The sequence below is a fragment of the Opisthocomus hoazin genome, chromosome Z, assembly GCF_030867145.1.
Source record: "Opisthocomus hoazin isolate bOpiHoa1 chromosome Z, bOpiHoa1.hap1, whole genome shotgun sequence".
In the NCBI taxonomy this organism is placed as follows: Eukaryota; Metazoa; Chordata; class Aves; order Opisthocomiformes; family Opisthocomidae; genus Opisthocomus; species Opisthocomus hoazin.
Genome location: NC_134454.1, coordinates 52,547,562 through 52,571,323, shown reverse-complemented (window position 1 = coordinate 52,571,323; position 23,762 = coordinate 52,547,562). Strand labels below are relative to the sequence as shown.

The 23,762-nt window shown below is 40.5% G+C and overlaps 1 protein-coding gene across 4 annotated transcripts in view; it reads right to left on the bottom strand.

Annotated features, from left to right (window-relative positions):
* Positions 1 to 23,762, bottom strand: part of PRUNE2 (prune homolog 2 with BCH domain) — a 107,953-nt gene that overhangs the window by 27,052 nt on the left and 57,139 nt on the right. For 2 of the 4 annotated variants that reach the window (XM_075411314.1, XM_075411313.1), the window contains exons 7-9: positions 22,849 to 23,680; positions 1,137 to 1,216; positions 22 to 222 (exon numbers count right to left, since the gene is read on the bottom strand). In XM_075411314.1, the coding sequence (XP_075267429.1) occupies positions 22 to 222; positions 1,137 to 1,216; positions 22,849 to 23,680 (1,113 nt within the window). Of the gene's footprint in view, positions 1 to 21; positions 223 to 1,136; positions 1,217 to 13,179; positions 13,393 to 22,848; positions 23,681 to 23,762 lie in introns of those variants that run through there. The other 2 variants (XM_075411315.1, XM_075411316.1) reach the window with 2 other exon arrangements.

Genomic DNA, 23,762 nt, shown 5'->3' with positions numbered 1-23,762 from the left:
TTATACAATCTAGAACGCTACCTTGTCCAGTGTATTCAAAAGAATCTGCGTCATCAGGAGTGTCGAGGTCATCTACATTGATGTCAATTTCATCCGGCGTATCCAAATTATCATCAGAAAGTACAGACCCTTCACTCTGATCCAACGAGAGATTGATATTTGGAGCAGTGAGCTTTATCCTTCTGGGACAGGAACCGTTAAGATCAAGAGAATTTGGAGGTTCTGAAAAAACAGGGAGAAAAAAAGAATTTTATCTCCTCCACATAAAATTCATCTCCTAGGTACTTAAGAATCACCTTCAAACACACTGGGACAGATCAATTTTAATAACACCAAGCCATTTAAGACGACCTAAAATGAAACACAAATATCAACATTAATGTTTAAATAAACAAACCAGGCATCTACAGGAATGGCAGATGTAGCTGGGAGCTCTTAAATTGTGCAAAATCTAGATCCACTTTTTTGCAATCGCCAGACGAAAATCAAGCCTTGGACACTCTCTGACCCACAATGTTTAAGAATTTAAAGAGCAATAAATAAATCATTTGACTTATGAACCAAGACATTGCTGAACCCTGGAAAAATTAATATGAGCGAAAATGCCCTGTAAATATTTGTTTTCTTATGCACCTGGTGCTATTCAAATGATGCTGATTTGCATATAGCTATGTCTTTAGTTTTAACTGTATATCTTATTCAATACAGCAACAGAAATAAAAATACTTCTGAGTCTCTTAATCAGTCTTAAATAAAAGTAGACTTCACAAAACAAAAGCTAGGTACTGCTTTGCCCCTTGCTATTGCATTGTGTGGCACATTTCAAGTTGTTCTGTCTGAACTATGCTAACGCTAATGTAGTTCACTCAGACAGCAGTCAAATATAAGATAAATAATATAGACTGCTTAAACTTCACAAGGACTAAATGAGTAATGACAACAAAGAACAAGAGAAAATGGCACACTACAACTATCATTTCTCACGTAAAGAAGAAAACTAAGTAAAGCGAACTTAACACTTTCTCTTTTTAATACTGAACTGATTCTTTACCAGCACAGAAACATCCTTCTCACTGCATAATTAAATGTCAAGGGAATAAGACATAATTAAGAAAATGAGTAAGAGCTTCTCTCACCAGGTCTCATCTCTGTAGAACTGGGGCTTAGCGCACCCTCAGCTAAGGGGATGTCCATTCCCACATCCTCTTCTACGAACCTGAGAGGAAAAACACAAAGCAAAATCTTCAAGAGATGCACAGGTTGACCTTGCTATCAACACAGCTCATATGTCCTCATACGGCAACGAAATTTTCCTCAGCATAGCCAGTTCAGAAGGCTGATCACAAACTGATGTAAGTGTGAAACAAACACAGCTGTTGTAATTCTACAGTGCCATTCTTACCCCTTATTTATGCATGTCTGTAAAATCTTTGGAGACTATAGGTCACACATAGCCAGTTTTAGTTGGATCAAGGCATAGAACTGAATAGTAACAGGCTGGCAAACAGCAATGTTTCTCATTTTATACAAAAGAAGTTGGGTCTTTTGTCATCTGGCAAACCAGACATATCCTTGCAGGCAGCTTCAGCTACACTTTGCAAACTGCACGCCACAGTTAGAAGTTCCATACAGTAATTTCATTTCTGTACACACAGCTACTGTATAGCAAAAATGAGATCATGAGTGGGTTTTTTCACTCTTACAGTATCATTTGTACTTCAGAGCAATTCTGACCCAAATAAGTCATTTTGTAATACGGAAACAGCTGATGTCCTGCATTTAAAGAGTACAGAAAGCACAAAAGTGAGAATTAAAGCACCACAGATTTTCAAAGATATGTTGCAAAATATCCTACCTAGACTCCATTTTTAGGAACAGAATAGGAAATTACATTTAACATACCTACATATGCAAAGTAGAAGGCATTAAGTGGTGAAAATAATAACAAAGGTGTTTGAATGTTTAACGTAATTGACTTGAACGGTTTCTATGTCTATTTTCTATTCAAGTATTTCATAAAATGCTTGCTGGAAGGATGGTTCAACTACAGATAGGAAACAACAATTAACATTTTCAGGACACTCTTGACAGGTTCCAAACTATTTGCACTAAAAATGTACAACTCAAAAAAAGCTTCATTTATTTTATCAAAATAATTATAGCATTTTTTCCTATATTGCTGTTCCAACATCTTTATTTTCAAAAAATAACTTCTTTTTTTTCCCCACAAAAGCTGAAGAACAGACAATTTTTACACTTTGATTAACAGAGCTGTGATGAGATCAGAGAAGGTACTTTTCCCTGCCACAGCATCAGCTAGCTCTGTTCTGCGTGATTCCACTGAATGGGTCTGAATAGGCTTGACTTGCCACTCCTGCAGTTTCTTGCTACCCTCACTTTCCCCAGTAGGACTGGGGGCAGTGGGCAGACAAGACTCTCCTGGCCAACCGCTGCATCAGAGTACGAGAACAGTTTCTGTGATTTCTTGTTAATTTCACATAGATTATATATAAATGTGTACATGCAGGCCTGCCTATAAGAGAGCCAAAGGCTTCACCGTGCTTAAAGTTGCAAAAGATCTTTACCTTGGGACACATATTAAATTCCCAATACAGGCAGGCAAACTAGTGAACTCCCACTTTTCCCATGTGAGCACAGAGAACACAGACAATACTAAGGCAGGGTCAAACATGTTTGTGCTGCTCAGCTCACGACCAGGCCTTGTCTCTCAATAACAGCAGACACATATTAATCTTTCTAATTTTACTGGATTTTTCCCCACATACTGTAGAGTACTTCTTTCACAAATACAGAGATTAACTGCTTAATGATTTCTACAAACCACTCCAACTCTGGAATACATTTAATTACTGTCAAATAAGGCTTGAAATACTCTTTCTCTTTGGATACACAATAGAACAGTAAAGAAATCTGATCAAAGTATCCTGCTCATGAATAAAACGAATGGCACAAATTGTAATGTACCATTTCCCTTTTTTATGCTCTGTAATGTCATCTGTGTGCAGAAGCTGTACAGAAAACTGATGCGCAGAGTACCATCACAATTTACTTAGAATACATAAACAAGTCATTAGAGCCTTTGGCTTTTTTTGGTGTCTGTTCAATTCATAGTAAAACATGTGTAATGAAGTTTAATTTATCCATCTGAACTTAGCAGAGACAAATCTGAATTCTAACAAAGCGCTGTAAATAACAGCCGGGCAAGGTAAAAAACCATAGTGGTGGAAACAGTGTGGGGAGAGGACAAGTATTTCTAATCCATTTTAAATTCAGATTAAGATTTTTGTAGGGGCTTTATTAACCTTTCCAAATATGAGACTATGAAAAGTTTTCTGATTAAAGAAGCTCAGGACTACTGAGATGACAACTTACGGGTATTCATGGGAGTACAATGTGGCTGGACAGAACAGGGTTTTGATACTAACATATAAACCATTCATTTATAAAATATCTTACAGCCTTATCACACCAAATGACAACTGCTTACTCAACAAGCTTCAGAAATCAGTGCAGGAAATTATTTGAAAGGAAATGCTCTTCTTCCAAGTTGTGTGAAGAGTAAGCTACAGGAGGACAGTACATTTTCAGGCTTTCTGTATTAAAAATCACAATATTCTCGGCAGTAAGCCTGTAAAAATGTTTGAGCAGAATGAAGCTCATCTTCTCCTCTGTATGATAAGAGTATGACTGAGTTTTATATACTCTACCCCTACAGAAACAGTGACAATTATCATCTACAAAAAGCAATTTCCCAGAAGTAATTAATTCAGAATTTTGCCTAGAATTTTTGCAATGCCTGGGTCAGAATTATCCTAAGTCATGACATTTCCAGGATTGCCTCAAGACTGCTTTTCTCCCTGTGACATCTTTTATCTTTCTTCTAAAAATGCTTATGTACGTGGAGCTGCCATTGCTGCTTTCTCTAGAATCTCTCACACTTTCACAACATAAATTATAAATGTTTTTCTGCTTTCAGCAGGACCACTACAGCTGAGCTACACCAGAATTTTGTATGACAGTTGTGTTTACAAGAATGGTATACTTCCAGGGGACTGAAAGATAAATCTGTTTCAAATCTTTTGTTTGAATTTCTGCTGAAATTCAGCTACTGCTACTGGCAATATGCTCAAAGTATACCCCTCGCTTAGGGATTACAAGTAAACAGCATCAGAGTTTGGCTGAGAATCTCTAACTTTATTGTTCATATTAGGATATTTGATTTGGGAAGCAAGAGCCTGCTGTCCTGAAAGATCTGGAACAAGGCAGGCAGTTCAAAATCAGTTCAAGCCCTGTTACAAAAAGCATTGCTGACACAAGGTTATCCACTGTATTTTCAATCACATACAAAGTATCACCTTTCAGAACTGTTTTAGCTAAGATTAGATTTCCTCTTTTGTTTTTGGGTTTTTTTGTTTTTTTTTTGTTTTTGTTTTTTTTTTTAATCATGTCAGGTTCCCTTTAACTGTCAAATAAACAGTCAACAGTCTTTTTGGAGAAAAGAGAGTCTGACTCTGGCGCTAGTCATATTTTTCCAGACCCTTTTTGCTTTACCCAAACAGATCAAACATTCCTTGCCAGACATACACACTCTACGTTCAGTGAAAGCTCCTGGTTTTTAAAAGCCATAGTTAATATTTGTTCAGTCGTGAAGTAATAGGCACCACAGGCATTTTTCAAATCTGGTAGGTTTAGAAAGCCAGTTTAGTCAAAGGACAGCGTGGCTTCTGTGACATTACACCTCAACTTACGGTTCCAGACTCTCCATGAGTGTGAGAATAAGCAAGATACATACGAAGTTTGTTTTCTACAGGCATTTTTCTGATGGATTTTGAGAGCATGCTATGCGGAGCAGCTCCATACCTTGCAGAGTAATTTCTGGCTGTTCACAAGCTAAGAGAGAACCGACTCTCAACAGATCTCAGTATGAGCCCTACTAATGGAAGACAGACTCCAGAAACTTAAATTAAGCGACTACCTCCTCTTCCTTTCCCACAGACTACTTCACATACTTCCAAAATTGCGGCTTACAAAATTCCTTGCCTTCCGTAGAAGTGCAACTGATGCCACGGATGATGTGGCCAAAAGTATCAGGAAAATAAAACTCTTTATTTTTTTTTTTTCTTCCTTTTAATGAATGCTCCTTGTTGAAGCTAATCAGGTATGATTTACTGGATTGATAAAAAACCTGATCTTTCACGCAGAACAGAGGTCAAAGTAAAATAAGCTTTTTGTGTCATAAATGACTTCTTTTCTGTGGTACACAGACCAGTCATTTAAGGATCAGCTGCACTAGGAATCAAGTTACTGCATATTTGCTTTGATAATGCAGGTCTGCATACTTATTCAGCAGTAGTTAAAAAAAAACGCTGATTCTCAAAGGCGGGTCAGAGACAGATACCAAATACTTATGAAAGTAGGAGAAAGAGGATGGAAGCTGAAATCTCTTCCTTGCTTGTTCTTGGTTCACTCTTACAACTCAGTAAATTAATAATTTTTAAATAACTCTTAGTGCCCTCTCAAATCAGTATTGCTCAGAATAAAAGTTATCCGTCCTCAGTTTTCTAGGTATGGCAGTGTTCTGCTGTTTCAGAAAGAACAAAAAAACAAAAAAACAAAAAAATTACCTATGGTGCTTTGTTGGAGCCAAAAGCTTTCTTCATCAAACACCTGTGCAAATCAACTAATCACTGTAATACTGCTGCACACTAGATAAACACATGCTGATATTCTCATTTTACAGAAAAAAATATCAGTTGCTTTCTCAACAGCCACAGACTAAACTGTTGCTAAAAATTAGTAAAAGTCTTAAATTCCTAGCTTTTCACACCTCACTTTTCAGATTAAAGCTTCTTTTACTGATACCTCTACTTGATGTTTTCCATGTGCTGATTTTTTACTTTATTTTCAGCATCAAAATCGGATGAAAAAGTTAGGCATGTCTGTAAGAGGTAATATTCTTTCTGTAGAAAAATCCCGTATTCTAGCCAGAAGATTTAAATTGCTTGCATTTCAGTATGTTAATTGAAAACATGTTAAAATTCTCGCTTTGGGCCACTGAATAAATTTTTTAACCATTCTTTACGAACATGCTTCCTAGTCCCCAAACTGCTTTAGTGTTTTGTATCTGTTTATCTAGTCATCTTTTTCCTTATTCCTCATCTTACATCTATACTGTAAGCCTGAATTTCTTCCAGGTAGCCACTCACAGTAGTAGGCTCTCCTGTCTGCAATTGTCGGTTTAAGACTGTCATAAAATTAAAGCTGCTTTCACTGCTGCTAGGTAGCCACAGGCTGCCTGTCCTGACTCCTTGCCAGGTCCCTCCCTGTGTCACAGCACAAGAGAAGCAGACAAAGCCAGGGAGGGATGCAGGGAGCCATGGAGGGACAAATCTAAGTAAACAGATGAGTGATAATAGGATTCACTAGGCTATTTCAGCAACCTTATGCATATGCCTATGGATAATGCAGGCTTATGGAAGCAAGCCAGGGCTCCAGGCTTCTTCAATTATCTGTGACTTCCAGCCACATCAAATAAAAAGGCATCTCAATATAGAATGAGGAAAACTGGATTTAAGTCCAAACCTAGACATCTTGTCGAAATGGGGCCATAGGAATGCAAGCTAGGCTGATACTGTCTGCAGCAGATCCCAGAGTTCTCAAAAGTCTCGAGGTTTGTCACCAGCAGGTCATAGGATGCTACAGGAAAGACGGTGAACCCAATGAAGAACTATTTAATACTTTGTCCTTTCTTCATCCCCAAGCATTATTAACCGTGCACCATTCAAACACTCTCCTGTTTAAAGACAGAACAATCAGTCCTTTCCAGGGCTTTTCATAGCTGCAAATCACCTGAGTATTGGGCATTTCCACACTTCACTTAACATACCTTGGACAACAGCTTTAGAAGTTAAAGATAAGGAATTACTCACTTTTAACAGAAGAGAAACAGAAAAATTAACTTTGAGAATGTCCATGAATTCTGAATTCCTGATATGTGATGCCTAATAACCTTTGGATTTTTTTCATAGTGTGTAGCTTTTTATAACATCTTCTATATGCCACTACTGATTCTCACGACCAGCTGCGACTGAAAAAGACTGGTATAGTCAGACCCCAGTGGCTTCACTTTGGCACGCAGAAACCAGGGGTCAGAGGAGAAGGACAGGTGCGATTCAAGCAGCTGCTGACTGCTAGTGACCTGCCCCGTACCACATAACAACTTTAATTGCATGGACACAGATAGGAGACAACTCTTTAGGACAGTGATACCTGACTGTACCCATGAAATACTGCTGTCTCCACCTACGCCTCTTACAGCGGAGTGTAGAACCTGCTAGGCATTTCCTAATATTACCATTTTAATAATATTCTCCTAACTCTATTTTGTGTGCAAACTCTAAGGTAGAAATAACATGCCACTTGACATCTATTGCTCTGCCTTAGCATTGCATTCACATACCACCATATGGTCTGGCCCTCAGAGCAGGGGCTCTCATATGTTATGTGCCTAGCTCAACACTGCTTAATCTTTACTGAGGCAGTGGAAAATTACTGGAATTAACAATACAAGGCTGGGGAGCCTGTGTGATAGGTGCTCCTCCACCATTGTTGGAAGATCACCAGGTCTGCCAATGAGCTATGTACGTTCAGAGCAGTAGTAGCATTTAGAAGGCATGTTTAAACTTATCTGATCTCTCTGCTCTTCATAAATGTTGCTAACATTCTACAAATAACATCTAGATGATCTGTTTATCAACAACCACTGTTGAACAAACCACTAATGCAGAGTAACAAGGTAATGCAAGCAGACAAATTAGGAGTTAAATCAATCTGATTCAAAATCTGCTTAAGTATAACCTGAAAATAAATTTTGTTTGAAAATTGTGTTTCTAAAAGATTTATTAAAATGCCAGGCCTAATCACAGATCTGGGACATGATTCCCACCTTGCACTTTCATTGAGCAATAATTATTCCTTGAGAAAACTCAGTTTTAGTTTTCCTCACTTTAAAACCAGTTTTCCTTCCAGCACGTGTGGTTCACAGTGACCATTTTCCTGCCATACTGTGTTGTCAAGACCATTAATCAGAATACCGGCAGCTCCAAATGATGCAATTGGCACGTGCACAGCACTTGAAAAAGCAGCGTGCACCTTATACCCAGTGCAGCCATCTGCACTTTCAGGAAGTATGCTAATGATCTGAGAAGAGTTAGCCAGGTAGAGTTTGCAGGATCAGGAGCAGAAAATCTTTAGGAAGTTTTACATTTTACGCCCTACTAAGACTCTGGTGGAGCTCTAATAACTCCCCTCCAAATAACTCCCCTCCAACTCTTATTACAGTCTATACCTTATCAAGCACATTTGCCTCCAAATCAAGACACACTGAAGTGCCTCAGACTGCTCTCAGCGCTTAGTTAACAACCAATGAGCTGACTTCTCAACTTCAGTGGCTTTTTCCTGTTTCCTACTTGGCTCTTCTGTAATACTGTCAACGTTTTGCATTGCTTAATGAATTTGTTTCTCTGTGTGTACGAATGCTGACACATAGGTACAGTGATAATGGTACTTATCGCACCGTATTAGCTGGAATCAAATGTTTTAACAAAGCATCTTACAACAGGTGAATTCTGTCTTGCTCATGTGATAAAATGTGTTTAGGGATGATTTTCTGAGCTGCTAATCATAACAACTCACTTCAACATCAAGATCTGCAGATTCGTAGCACTTTTATTGATCTGTTCATTAAAACATTAGGATTTTTCTAGCACTCCTCTGATTTCAAGTTCAGCCTTTGCACAATTTATAATATGCAGATAGACAGGAAAAGATACATGGCAACATTTTTTTAGTACTTTATGACTTCTATCTTTTCCTCCCCTCATAACGCATTTCCTGTGGTTCTCTTTATGACTTCATTCCTTATCCTTCTCACACAACTTCTATTCCTTCATACCTTAAATCTTGTGCATTTGTTCATTTCCTCTTTTCTCCTCACTTCTGTGTCAGTGCACTGCCAAATTTCCATCTTTCCATTTTTTCCATGGTAATGTAACTATGTTTTCGCAACATATGATGTTCATTGTTATTATAATTTAGATTCATATCTTACAGAATCACAGAATCACAGAATAGTAGGGGTTGGAAGGGACCTCTGTGGGTCATCTAGTCCAGCCCTCCTGCCGAAGCAGGGTCACCTACAGCAGGCTGCACAGGACCTTGTCCAGGCGGGTCTTGAATATCTCCAGAGAAGGAGACTCCACCACCTCCCTGGGCAGCCTGTTCCAGTGCTCTGTCACCCTCAGAGGGAAGAAGTTCTTCCTCATGTTCAGACGGAACTTCCTGTGCCTCAGTTTGTGCCCATTGCCCCTTGTCCTGTCTCTGGGAACCACTGAAAAGAGCTTGGCCCCATCCTCCTGACACCCACCCTTCAGATATTTGTAAGCATTTATTAGGTCCCCTCGCAGCCTTCTCTTCTTCAGGCTGAACAAGCCCAGCTCCCTCAGCCTCTCCTTGTAGGAGAGATGTTCCAGTCCCCTCATCATCCTCGTAGCCCTCCGCTGGACTCTCTCCAGTAGCTCTTCATCTTTCTTGAACTGGGGAGCCCAGAACTGGACAGAGTACTCCAGATGGGGCCTCACCAGGGCAGTGTAGAGGGGAAGGAGAACCTCCCCTGCTGGCCTGCTCTTCCTGATGCACCCCAGGATCCCATTGGCTTTCTTGGCAGCCAGGGCACACTGCTGGCTCATGGTCAACCTGTCGTGCACCAGGACGCCCAGGTCCCTCTCCGCAGAGCTGCTCTCCAGCAGGTCCACCTCAAGCCTGTACTGGTGCATGAGGTTGTTCCTCCCCAGGTGCAGGACTCTGCATTTGGCTTTGTTGAACCTCATCAGGTTCCTCTCTGCCCAACTCTCTAGCCTATCCAGGTCATGCTGAATGGCAGCACAGTCTTCTGGTGTATCTACCACAACTCCCAGTTTTGTGTCATTAGCAAACTTGCTGAGGGTACATTCTAACTCTTCATCCAGGTCATTGATGAAGAAGTTAACAAGGCTGGGCCCAGTACTGACCCCTGGGGGACACCACTTGTTACCAGCCTCCAACTAGACTCAGCGCCGCTGATGACAACCCTCTGAGTTCTGCCATTCAGCCAGTTCTCTATCCACTTCACCGACCACTCCTCCAGCCCACACTTCCTGAGCTTCCCTAGGAGGATATCATGGGAGACTGTGTCGAAAGCCTTGCTGAAGTCAAGGTAGACAACATCCACGGCTCTCCCTTCGTCTACCCAGCCAGTCATGTCATTGTAGAAAGCTATCAGATTGGTCAGGCATGATTTCCCCTTGGTGAATCCATGCTGACTACTCCTGATAACCTTCTTTTCTTCCACTTGCTTCATGATGGCCTCCAGGATAAGCTGCTCCATCACCTTTCCTGGGATGGGAAAACAGCAAACCTACAAACAACTAACAGCTGCCTTTTCGCTATCTTGGCTGTGACTGAGCTACAGAAAAGGCTCTAGGCAGATGTTCATGTTAAACTTCAGCTTCTCTTAAAGCTGCAGTTGTCAGAGACGTAACAGACAGCAGCAGAATGTGTGACAATGCAGAACGTGGAACAGAAATTGTACCAGCAGATTAAAATGGAAAGACTCTAATGGGTATAAAATGGTAACTGAAAAGTTCCCACCAAAACTGAGTGCTTTGCAACTTGTGAAAAACAGAGGAAAAGCCAAACCATGAGCCAAAGGAGACACCTAATCAAAGCACATAATCTCTGCTGAAGCAGTAAAACTGGCACCAAAGAAGGCAGTCCTGCAGCCTGCCTGGACTGTAAGGAGGTGTTCAGAGCAGGAAGGACTGCCAGACCCTGCAGCAGGCAGGTCTAAAAAGGCACGTGCAAAGGGAGACAGGAGACGCAAAAAGACGCCAGTAATCCTCAGAAGCAGAACTCTGTCACTGAGTTGGAAGGGCCACAGAAGCAGTAGGAGGATAAAAACCAGCCTAAGTGTAGGAGAGAGGAGAATGTCAGACATAGCAAAAATGCTGTGAAAGAGCCAGAGCGACAGCAAATGCCAAACTGAAGAAGCAACACGCAGGAGAGAAAACAGGGCTTCTCCTTCCCTGACACATTCTAGCTAGGGAAACACACAGGGAAGGTTAGCTATACGCTCTACTGCTTTACACAAGCAGGCAAAGGTGTATCCTGCTGGGCTGCTGTCCATCAGACAGCTCTTCAGAGTTTGCTGCCAGTATTTTCTGCTGAGGAGAGTGATGTTGCTCCTGTAGGACAGACTCAGCTTTCATCTGGTAGCCTGAAATAAGGACATCTGATCTGCTGCTGTCTATTTTTCACAGCTGCGACAGCTATAGAGAAGACCACAATCTACAGGATACACTAAGAACTAATCAGATATATCTGAACAAGTTAATTCATAAAATCCCATAACAGTTCAGCCATTTCCTTCACTGTCCAAAGGAAAAACACCTATATAAACTAAGAAACCCGTCAAGCAACTGGACTGTCACTCCCATCCTCCCCTCTGCCTCTATCTCATTTGTTGTTGCACCATATTTTTCTGGATATTTGTACAGGGTTTGACAGGAAGTGTCTTCAGTCCTGAGGACACTACAGTGACAAAAACAGCTTTATCAATATTCACAGGTGCTGACAAAATCGTATTGTCATCCATACATTATTTCCTGGTAAGTTTGAGAGCTGCACCTTTTGCCTGAACAAAGACTGTGGCTTAAAGATTGGTACTTTTTTTTCCCCTCTGCTTTTTTCTACAGGTGTATTACAAGCTGTTAAATAACATTGCTCTCCTATTACTGCTGACAAATACTATGCAGATGCCACAAAGCCACAACAGATTGCCTGTAGCAAGATCTAAATTTTTAAAGTAGTGAACTTATGCAAAAGCTAGACTTTAACTACACAGATTTTCTATAATATTGTCCAGATTTATGCAAGGCCAAATAACAGCCAGACTCATCAAAGACAGGAATAAAAAGGCTGTTTTAGACCTTAGTACTCCCCTGCCCCACAGAGATAGCAATGGAGAGCATGGGTGCGAGTAGAGCACGGAACACAGCAGCCCTGGAAAAAATGTGTTTTGGCAGGGTAAGCACTGGTGCGTGTCATTCCCCTCTCTCCGTCAGCCCCGACCTCCACAGTTGCCTTAATGTCTGCTGACACGGCTGCTAGAGCTGTGTGCATCCTCCATTCCTCAACATAGTTCTGCTTCACAAAAGTATTAATAAAGATAAGTCCAAAAATGACACCTCTGCCTGCCTCCCACTCACTTAGAATGATTCTGGCTAAATACACCTACCATGCCTGCAAACATTTCCTTTCAGGGTTGCTCTAAGTAGCTCATATTAGATATTCTATACATTTTCAATGCCTCCTGTACATCACTATCATTTGTTTGCTTTCTATACATAAAACTGAAGAATATTGTCACTCCTTCATCACAGACAGAAAAGCAAACAACTGAACAGAGCTGAATCAAGCTCCTATAATTAAATTTAAACAAAAATACCACCTGTACAAACCAACTTTTGCAGTCATTTTTCAGTTCTCTTAACCATTGAGATTATTGCTGCATCCTTGATCGGTTAACCTTTAGAGATTACACATTCTGTTCGCTGCAACATTTTAAGGGGACATTGCAAAAATTTCAAAAATCATATGATTCAGTTGACAGCAAAGAAACTGAAAACACTACCATTGTCAAGTAGTCTACAACGAGAGCTATCACAAACAATTGCTATGTCAGTAATTCAGCAGTCTTAAAAGCAGGATGTCCACTGACAATGCCCAACGTTCGTTCCTTTTTTTCCCCCCAGAGCAAGGCAAACAAGCTGAAAATAATCTAACATGCTAGGTGACTGTAGAGTGAAGTTTTGTCTCCTAATTACAAATTACCATGCCTGTGCTCAGACAAAAGAAATCCCATTGAACTGATGTAAGCTTCTCTCATAAAGAGCTGCAACAGAATTAAAATACAGCTGCCCGGTTTTCAGTAATGAGGTCCTGGGTGCTTTGCATCGTGCTGACAAACATTTATCCTTTTCCTGTCTAAAGTAACTGCAACAATAGAGCCGTTAATCAGAAAACCTTCTGTATATCAGCCTCTCCGAGTAAAGAGACGCTTACCTTCTAAAGATTTGAAGAGGCCTTTCTACTCAGAAAATAATAAAGATGCTTTACTGCTGCACTTCGGCATCCCTCTTTTCCGTAGCAGTTTACTAGGAATACAGATCCTCCACCATTTTCTTGTCACGTGGCTAGTGGTACAGCTAAATAAGGGTGATCACCTGCCTTCGCATAGCCAGCTGTGTGCACCAGCAGCTACTGGGCTTTGGTTAAAGGAGCACTTCAACGAATGCAGAGCTGTGCTTTGGCTGTGAAAATTGTTACTTTTTTTTTTTTTACAGTCCCTGCGGAGCTTTCTTGGAGCATCACCAAACTTTGATACGGCAAGTCAGCTGGCAGTAGCAAAAAGCTCCCGCTGTTTCATTTCAGAGCCTAAGAAAAGCTTGTGATGAGAGATTGCATGACAAATGTTTTTATGGATTCAGCCCATCTCAGCCCTCACTTCTATTTGTATTGATGGTTATAGAGCATATGCATATTCAAACATGCTTTACATAATTTATTTGGTTGCAGTTCAGCTATGAGAATGCAGATGCAAATTTTTAAAATATACCCAAACCACCACCAGTTCAGAAGGCAGGGTGAATCCTGGAAACACAAACTGTACGAGCACCAGGAAGCAATGCCCATGGCCTGTGGTTTTAACTGTGTTTCTTAGGGGTGTGCCTGAAGGAATGACTTTTCTTCCCATGCAGTGCAGTCCCACAGTCTCCTTTTATAAAGCATCCCTAGAAACTCCAGGTTTCCTTCCAAATGCAAAACAGCTTTCAATCCTATTCCCCTGCAATCCTGTGGGGATAATACAGCAAGGCAACAGGCCCTAGCATGCCCTAACCTTCAGGTCGTGTTTCCCTCCACACTCCACAGTTCCTCCTTGAAGCTGAGTTACGTGAGAACTAGGGATGCTTTTGCTTATGCTAGGCCATAAGCAGTCAAAAACAAACAAAAACCTAACTCCATTTTCACTTGTCAGTACGGCTCCACACACACCTACAGCACAGTGTAAATAAAAATTCCATGGCTCCCACCTTGCTCTTCAGGGTATTAGTCATCCTACAGGGAAAGTTCTCATCATCTGCTGCAGATCTCCTGAGAAATCAGTCTCCAGATGCTATTTTAGAGAAGAACAGACCAACGCCAAGCATTTAAAAAAATTTTAAAATCATCACAAATATGAAGACACATTTCTGAAGAGGACACTGCTGCAGACATGTGATCTTTGATGCTACTGTCAGCTAGCTCTACATAAAGTTTCCAACAATGGGAGCATATTTTAGCATTTTTTCAACTGGGTAGTCTTTAATTCATTCAAAATCAGAAGTCCAGACACCCAAAAGAGGTATCCAGGAAACTGAGCCATAAATATTTATGTACAATAGAAGTCATTAGCACCATGATTATGATGAAGCTATGAAATTAGTAACGTGGCAGAAGCTATGGCCTTGATCCTCTCTGCTCAGAATGACACAGAATATATTTCAGATTTTAGGATGCTGCCCTGGGACCCACTAAGCTCACTGTGATGCGGGAACAAGCAGGTCTCAAAGGATCCCTGAAAGCCAGAGGGAAAGGATTTAATCCCAGGCAGGGACAGGGCCGGGGGGATGCTCTACTGCTGCTTGCCCCTGCCTTGCCGGCGATGACAAACAACTAAGAGGAGGGTAGCAAAAGAACATAAGGAACAGGTAAGGTCTAGCACGGCAGCATTGAAGGGCCATAGCTGTAGTTAAAGTAAGGTACTAAGGTAAGCACAGAACAAAACAAAACTGCTGATAAAAAAAAAGACTATGAACTATGAGTGAACTATCCTAATTAACATGGTAAAAAACCTACCCTTGAGTAGTGAAAGTCCCCCACCAAGAAAAGCCCCTTCCTCATGGAACATGCAAAGCAGAAAGGGAGGATACTGTGACTTTAAGTGGAGACGAGACAGGTAAGGACCAATGGGAAAGAGGGTGATTAAGTGTAGCTGTAAAAATAATCATAACTGCTGCTCAAAATGTATAAATGTTTACCACATGTGAGCCAAAGGGTGCTAGCTTTGTGGAGTTACCACCTAGCACCTGTTTCCATGCAGACAAGAAATAATCATCTATCTTTGTGTTGATCAGCTTTTTTGCACACCGGGTAGAAGAACCCTGATTTTGGGACAACAACTGTGGCTCCCTGTAAAAGTCAGGTCTGCATCAATAGGGTTAAGTTTCAAAGTTCATTAATGCTTTAGGCTGAAATTGCAGTGTCGTTCATCATATTGGTTGGTATAAATCATCTAGTGAATTAGATCGGAAAACTGAAGTTTTGAATAGTGGTGGAGGGGATGTTCATGTGACAACTAAACTGTACTAACATAGTCCAGGCCTTCTTGCTTCAAGGAAGTGGCTCTATCAGCCCAATCTCACAATTTAAGTAAAATGTAAGGACCACAAGTGAACAATAGTAGGTAGGGGTTGTTTTCTTTTAAAATTGTTTTTCAGTCACTGAAGTGTTGTTCTCTTTTTGTTGAAAGGTTTTTGTAAAGTATTTGGTATTTGGCATGTAAATATTAACGCTGCTTTTACAAAAATGGGATCATCACCATATTGGCTGCTGCTATTGTTTAACAGCTGGCTCTGCAATGGAAAACTGGGTTTTTAGTTTTAATTAATTTTCAGCCTCCAGATGGTGATGGAAAATACTGTATCACCTCAAAACTGATAACAAAAAAAGATGGTTGTCATGACTTCATAGCCCAAATCAAGCAGAGGGAAAGAAATGGTGTTACTAAAGCCCATGCATGAACAGCGTGTATTGTTACTTCCATCACTAAAAAAGTTTAGCAGTGACATTCAGTGACATTAAAAATAGATTATTACAAAATTAAAAAAAAAGAGACAACATGTTTTAATGAATTAAGCTATGTTGTTGGAAAGTTCCCTGCTCTGAATTTGTCCCAGGGATTCTTCTATTTTCACAGAAGCAACATCTTCGTAAAGGCTAATATGTAACATAAAGCTTCTAACGCAGGATGTATATTACTATAATGATTGTAATGGTATGATATATAATAATGTAAAACACATCAATTATATACTTTCCCATCCTAAACTCAGGCGAACATTTAAATCTCAAGTTCTGAGCCAGCAATCTTAAAGATGCCAATCTAAAATTTTGTTTAGTTTCAATCCGCTTTTTTACTTTTGTTACAAGGCATTAACTTTCATTTATATGGACTTTCCTAAAAGCATCCTGCTCAGTCATTGCTCCTTTCTTTGCCTGTTGGTTTTTAACCTTTAAAGCATGCTCCTTGTGTTTAGACAATTGTCAGGCTTTGTCCTGCCAAGTGGAAGACCTGAGTTCAATTCCCATTTCAAGTCCATGATCTTGTAGTTCAGCAGGAGCTGGAAGCACCACCGAAGCAGCATGCCTGGTCCCCAGAGTGCCTGCAATTGCTTTCCAGCAAATCTGGCCAATTAATAAACAATCTTGACAGGAGTGAAAGATGACAGCCCCACGGGTATGCAAGGAAAAAAGGAAACAGGCATCCGAAGGGAGGTAAAGGTTACTTGGCACAATGTGGCCTCTTACAACGGATTTTCAGTCCTTTAGGCTTCCTTTATATAGCGGCCTGCTTTGCCCATCAAAGCAAGAAGCAAACCTGGGCTCCCTAATTCATAGCCTTATCCTAGCTTTTGGGTGACAGAACAGACTTTTTGAAACCCTTGGTCCACTGCAGTCAATGAGAATTTTTTCCCCTGGTTCCGTTCTGTCAGTATTTCAGTTCAGTACTGGACATTGGTATTTGACCCGAATCATTAATAGCTTTGAGATACATGATGGGCTAAATCACAGAGACAGCAGAGTAATCTCAGCACTGAGAGATTTTAGGATGCTGCCCTGGGACCCACTAAGCTCACTGTGATGCGGGAACAAGCAGGTCTCAAAGGATCCCTGAAAGCCAGAGGGAAAGGATTTAATCCCAGGCAGGGACAGGGCCGGGGGGATGCTCTCTTATTAATCTTGAAATAGTCACAGATTTTTTCTTTCATTATATTTAATTATCTCTATTTTCTGTCAGTCACAGGTCCTGTGATGAAAACAGGCTTCTCTTAAAAATTTACTGGATTGCTGACAGTACTGGGCAATTTTAATAGCCAGCAGTACAGCAATGGTCACAGAGAGAATTTTTGGACAGAGGCAGTGGAAGAACTATCTTTTCCAAAAAGTCACTGATACAAGCAGAAAAGACTGATTCCTGCTTCTTTAAGAATATGCTATCAGAAAGACAAATGAAGCTTTCTTTTGTGGAAGCGTTATTGTAGTGGGTTAAATAAATCTTGGCAGCTGTTCAAAGGAAATTGTCTTCCATTCAGTTTTACCACCACCAGTTTTCCAAGCTCTCCCCTAAACCTTCCAAACATCAGTAGCCTTATCTCTACTGCTCTCACTGCTTCTTATTCTTCAAGTCAATACATCATTTCATAGTATTTCCCTCAGCTCTTTCTCACTCTTCCTACTAAGGAAAAGTATAACCCTTCCCTACAGCAAAGGTAAGAGCAAGAATGATCTGGTATACACAACCACTAATGCACCCTGAGGAGTGTGCTAGGTAAAAGCTACCACAGGCATCTGTAGTGCTCTCCATCTGCCTCCTGGCCACTGCACCACCACCATTTTCATACAGCTCTGTAAGATGGGACAGCTTCTATCAGGAAGAAAAAGACCTCCAGTCTTCATAAATTTTACTGCTGGCACACCTCCAGATGCAGCAGCAGCAGTAGGGAGGTGCCTTAATCCTGCCTACCCCTCATTCGTACAGTGCTCCACGAATTCTTCCTTTTTAGATGTAGTCACTCTCGGCTGTTCACACACGGAAAGCCATATAAAAAGCTATTTTCCTTCTGGAGAGACTGACATTAACAATGTGTTATCAAATATTTTTGTACTTTTTTGTGAGGCCAAAGAAACCTCTAGGGTTTACTGTTTCTGGTGTTTGTACATTACCGAGACAGGTTTATAGCTTTTCTTCAGTGTTTTAACGCTAGCAAGCATCCTCATACTTCTCTTCCTGCTGCTTTTTCTTGCAGATGGGAAACAGGACAGGAGGGAAGAACTTAACCATTAGTCACAGACTGTCTTAAAGCCCACCTGAACAGCTTGGAGAGTTGTTATGCTTCATACTAGGAAGAGGAGGACAGTGACCAGCAGACATCAAGATTTTAATCCACTTCTTCATTCTCATTTTTGTTTATACTTTCTGTTTCAGAACTTTAATTCCTCCTTGTACAAAACAGTGAATTTTCTTAGACAAAGTGACAGACACTTTCTGTGAGAGCAGAAAATAACACAAACTGCATCCTTTAGTGACCCTTACTCCACTACTAAAGGAATTTACTTCAGCACTGTATGCAAACGTGAACTTCAGTGTTTTCTAAACAGGTACATGTTAATATCCTGTAGATTCAGAAGGGGGCTTAGAAGGTAGTTACTGAGTTAATGCTTCCATAAACTTTGGACTACCAATTTAATTGTCCGTTAGCTGGGATGTCCCCATCATCTGTTTGAGTACGAATAAGTTTATTCTTCAGAGATACTGTTTTCGTGCCATACATAAAAATATGAAGGTGAAGTACATACCTAAAAATAAGGAACCTAATTTCTATACCCTGCCAAAGAGTATATGAAACAACAACCAGCAAGCCACAAGGAAAGCTTCCTTGCGGGAAGCAAAGGCTGCACTAGAGAAAGCCACAGATCCAGGAGCTGCTTCTAAAAGCACTATAACAGAGATGGCCACTACAGGTTCAGAATTCAAACTTCATTGCATAAAGCAAAAGTATTTGACAAAAGAAAATAAGGAGCAGAGAATGTAATGCATGCTCAGGGCACAGCTATTCGGCCCGGTCTTCAGATTAAGGGTGCTTAATTTTCTGATACCAAACAGGTGTAAATATTCATAAGCTAGGAAATAGACTATCCAGTCAAGGCAAGAGTCACATTTAGTTAAGTACCCAAGAAACTTTCCAAGTCAAAATTATGGTCTTTCAGAAGAACAGGAATCTAGGCAGAAGGACACTTCCAAGAGCTGGGTATCAGTTACTTAGACTTTGGTTCAGTTCTACCAAAGTCTACTTCAAAATGTAGATCTTTGGTGGACTCAGAGCTTGATGACTAGCACCGTCAGGCCATCCAGAAACTCTGTTGTAATAAGATCAAGGGAAAAGCCTTAGTTTCTTCTCTTACGTGATGTCACCAGTGTTTCTGTGCTAAGCTCCCACAGATAGGCAGTTCTGCTGTATCACATTGTTCTAAACTTTCAGGGCCAAGAAGGGCAGTTAATTTCAGATTTACAAGCTGCACACTGACGGATGTTTTAAGAAAGAACTTGTGTTTTTAAAACTGTCAACAAATGCATTAGAAAATATTTCTAATTACACACGTTTACCACGTCAGTTTCCAAAAGGAAAGCAGATTTTACTGGTTCCACGCTTCCATAAATAATTGTTAATGCAGATGCTGAATAACTTCCTTTCTTTTCCTTACTTCCCTGGCTTCAGCTTAAGGCTTAGTGTTAAGGACAGAAATAGCCATTGCTATCCACTTAAACGGTATTTGGTATTAAACAAGTACTAAACAACAACTTCTGAGTCAGATAAGAAAAAAGGCTATAGTGGAAGCTATAGTGACCATATATATATTCTATACAAAGAACTACTGTTTCTTCTCCTTGCAGGATGCACCATATTCCATCATGCATTTAAGTTTTCACTGAAAACACTCTTACATTAACATGGTCCTGTTTTGGACGTAATGTGGGAATCAGTCTAGGGGAATATACTTAGCTCTAATGAGTATACTACATCTGAAACGACGATGCAAACTACCATTGTGTACAAGATTCAGATTTTCACTTGGAGACTTGCAGAAATTCCTAAAGAACAGCAGAGTTCTCAAAGTGGATCTAACAATGCATAGCAACAAGATGTTAAAAACACCTATAAATCCATGGCCATAGGAATGATTTTTCTAATGCCAGTGCAAGTTCAAAAATCAGATTCTTTTCCTGAGGTATCGAACAAAGAATCTTACTGCTTCAAAGTTATTTCAACTCCATCATGCTGATTTATTAAAAAACATTTAAAATCAGATACCTAGACCAGTTTTCTTTTCCGCTCTAAGAACATCACAGGCATGTAAGCATGGAAAGTCAAACCCTGGGACACTGTCTGCATGTAATTAACCAGTGTGACTTAAGAAGGGTCAGTATCTGGCTGTTTTTAATTTAAAATGCTTTATGGGAGACAGAGGACTTCACAGCTGATTTGTTCATGTCAGATTTGCAATCCTGCAAATAGCCAGCACCTCTGAACAACCCTTCCTTTTTCCGGTCCCATTCACCATTTTTTGTGAGCAGAGGTGGTAAGCGTTTTTTGATTTAAAGATTTTCACTAGAAATTACTGGTTTGTCAAAAACCAGTTTTATTCACTGATATTAGTTGGTTTTGATGAACTCCCAGTGAAATGGGATAATGGAGGAAGATGACTTCCAGGGTGTGGGCTAGTCCTAAGAAGCAAACCACCTCAAAGTCAAGTCTATTTTTTCTAGATCTGCAAATCCTATGCTGCCTTTCCACACACTAATGTGAATTCAAAACAACTGCTTGGATATTTTGCTTAGTTTGCTTCTTCCAGATTTCTCTTTTGTAGAAAATTTCAAAATTTCTACTTTTTCTTCAGGAATGGAAGTTAGAAGCTTGGAGGATTGGATGCAACAGAAATGTTGTGCCAACCAGCTCTACTTTTGATAGTTTCAAAGTCAAGCACTTGGCATTTGGTTTACTTCACACCATACAGAACTGGGGAGTGCTCATCTTCTGCTAACCCTTCTGAAGATTTGCCTCTTTCTTGAGGGCAGTAAATGCTAACCTGCGTCAATAAGAGCTGTCACTGCTCTACAGAAATAGAGCGCCTCTCATCTCAGATTCTCCTCAGTGCTGTCTGTCCAGTTAGATTGAAGCAATTTCAGCCAGGGCCAGTGTGTGATGGCAAAGTATCCTCTGTATACTACTCAGAATCTTGTCTGTCAAGAAAACCTTCAGTCCTATACCGGTGCTTAAGTTGAAGCCTGCAAGTAACATCATTGTATTTCAGAGTTTCTGAGACTGGGGTTTCTGTATAGGATGAAGTCAGGACTTACCATATATTAAAAAAAGCTCAGCTATAACAGTGTCTGATCTTGTGATAACGATACACTTTGGAAAATGTGTGAAAATGCTTAGAGGGGAGGTATTTTAACAAGTCTGGTGGAAGATAAATCACAGCTATTTTCATTCCTGAAATCTTAATAAAATGCGAATTGTTTGGGGTGGGGGATGGTTAGTGAAAAGCTGTGCTTTTCTTTTACACATTAGTTGTACATACTGTTATGAGGGTTATACTGTCATATAAAGGCATGCCGCCTTTCAGGGAAAAAAAGCCTACTGCTAAAATTTCAAAATTCTTCGTGAAAATTTAAAAAATAAAGTCTAAAGTAAATTGCAAGCCCATTAAAACCTGATAATAGAAGCTGTGAATGCGATGTGTGTTTCACATTGAACTGACAACTCCTTGGGAGAAACTTTATTTTAGTAAAAAATCAGTCTTGCACTTCACATGAATAGTTTCCACATGTTTCATACCACATACGTTCTTTGGTGTAAGTGTAGTTCAAAAGGAGCAACCAGTAGAAAGCAGTTACACCACTTAGTTTTATTTGTACTGGGAAGTTTCTTTTATTGTTCACAAGAATTTCACTGTATGAATGCAAAGTCAGGTTCTCCGTTGCAGATGCCCAGGAGAAAAGAGGTCAGACTTCCACACTTGCATCTCTTGGGCTACCCTGGAAGCCCGCTGTAGCAGATACAGCCTCCTGGTTGTGCAACATGAGGAGTCCACAACAGAAGCATCCTCTCCAATACACTAGAGTAAATGGAGTCAAGAGGGTCATGTCTCTCTCCATCCAGTGACACAGCAGAGAGACAGCAGGCAGCAGCAGTGCTGTCAGCACAGAGGCTGCATTTCCACCTAAAGGCAGGTGCAAATATACTCAATCTGCTGCAACTGCCAGCCCAGTCTGAACAGACAGAAATGCTGCTGTGACCTGACTACAACGTTGAAATAACCAGAGAACCCACAATTTTCCACCATCCTTTTCTTTCTTCTACAAGCAGCCCCCCTTTCTGACCCTGGGCCTCAACTCCCTTATCTTCCCTCCCAGCAGTTTTGCATTAGGCAGAGATATTGCTTCATTTTAATCCCTCCATAATCTCATCACCGGCACTGCATCTGGACTGGGAATACCATTAGTACCTGGCTTTGGCCTGCGTTCCCTGGCCACACCTGTCTCAGATTTAAAGGTATATTATGAAATCCATGGGATTTCACAGAAGGAAGACGGACATATTCCTGCAGGGAATTGGCCTTAGAAGCTGCCTGCATTGCAAAACAATCCTAATTTGACTCTTATCAAGCAACCAAGAGCCAAGGCTCTCTTTTTACAACGGGAGGAATATAATGATACTTACATCATGTAAACATACTTAGTACTTCAGACTTGAAAGTCCTGCCATCTGTTCATAACATCACACACTTCGATAACATTGGTAACAAGTAAACAGAAGACTCTTGAAAGGAAACAGGTTTTTTTTTCCTTACCCTGATTTTTGAGTCAGCTCTCTTTCACTGTTGAGAAGCACTGTTTCCTCCTTCATTTCTTGTTCTGTTGTTACATTATTTCCAAGTCTCTGTTGAGAATTTGCTTCCCATGCACCATCACCACCAACCACTGGCAACACACGTGTTCCTGTGATGCCCCAACTCTCATCCTCAGTAGCCAGGCTCTCTGAAGGAGAACAGCCCCCATGTTCAAAAGATTTCTGAATGGGCATTTCTGCTTGAAATTCTGCTTGAGTGTCAAGAATCAATTCCTGTGTTACAACAGCTGCCAGTTCTTTGCTAGAATGTCCAGACCCTGATTTTGGCATCTCTGACTCAGCAGAAATTTCTTCAGGTGATATATCACTGACTTCATTTTCGCCCAATATAATCCAGCCCTCATCTTGCCCACAGCTTTCCTGTGATCTCCTTTCACCATCAGGTTTTTGAGGCAAAACAGAAGAACTTTTCTCTTGTATGTGAACAGAGTCCCATTCAGTCCCATAAACAGAGTGATCTCCCCTTTCATTTGTAATGGAGAGTGGCTGAAAGGTATCCAAGGTGCCCGGTGAAAAACCTTCATGAGCTTCTGTTTGTTCAGCTACATTAGCTTCTTGAAATGTAAAATCACTTTCATTCCTTTCAAGGGTATCCTTCCTTGAAGGTGTATTGCCTTCCTCAGTAACAAGGATGTAATCCATCTCTAGTGAAGCTGTATCTCGGTGCACTTGCATCCTCACATCTTCCTTACCCTCTGTACTTTTCAGTTCCAGGCTCTCAGTGGAATTTCTCAGCTTCTTCTCCCTAAGAAGCAGGAAGTCAGTGCCAGCTTCTAAAAAAACAGGCAAACAGAAACTCCTTTTAGTTTTTGAATTACTATTTCAGTCACCATGATTTCTTTAAATCAGTACAGT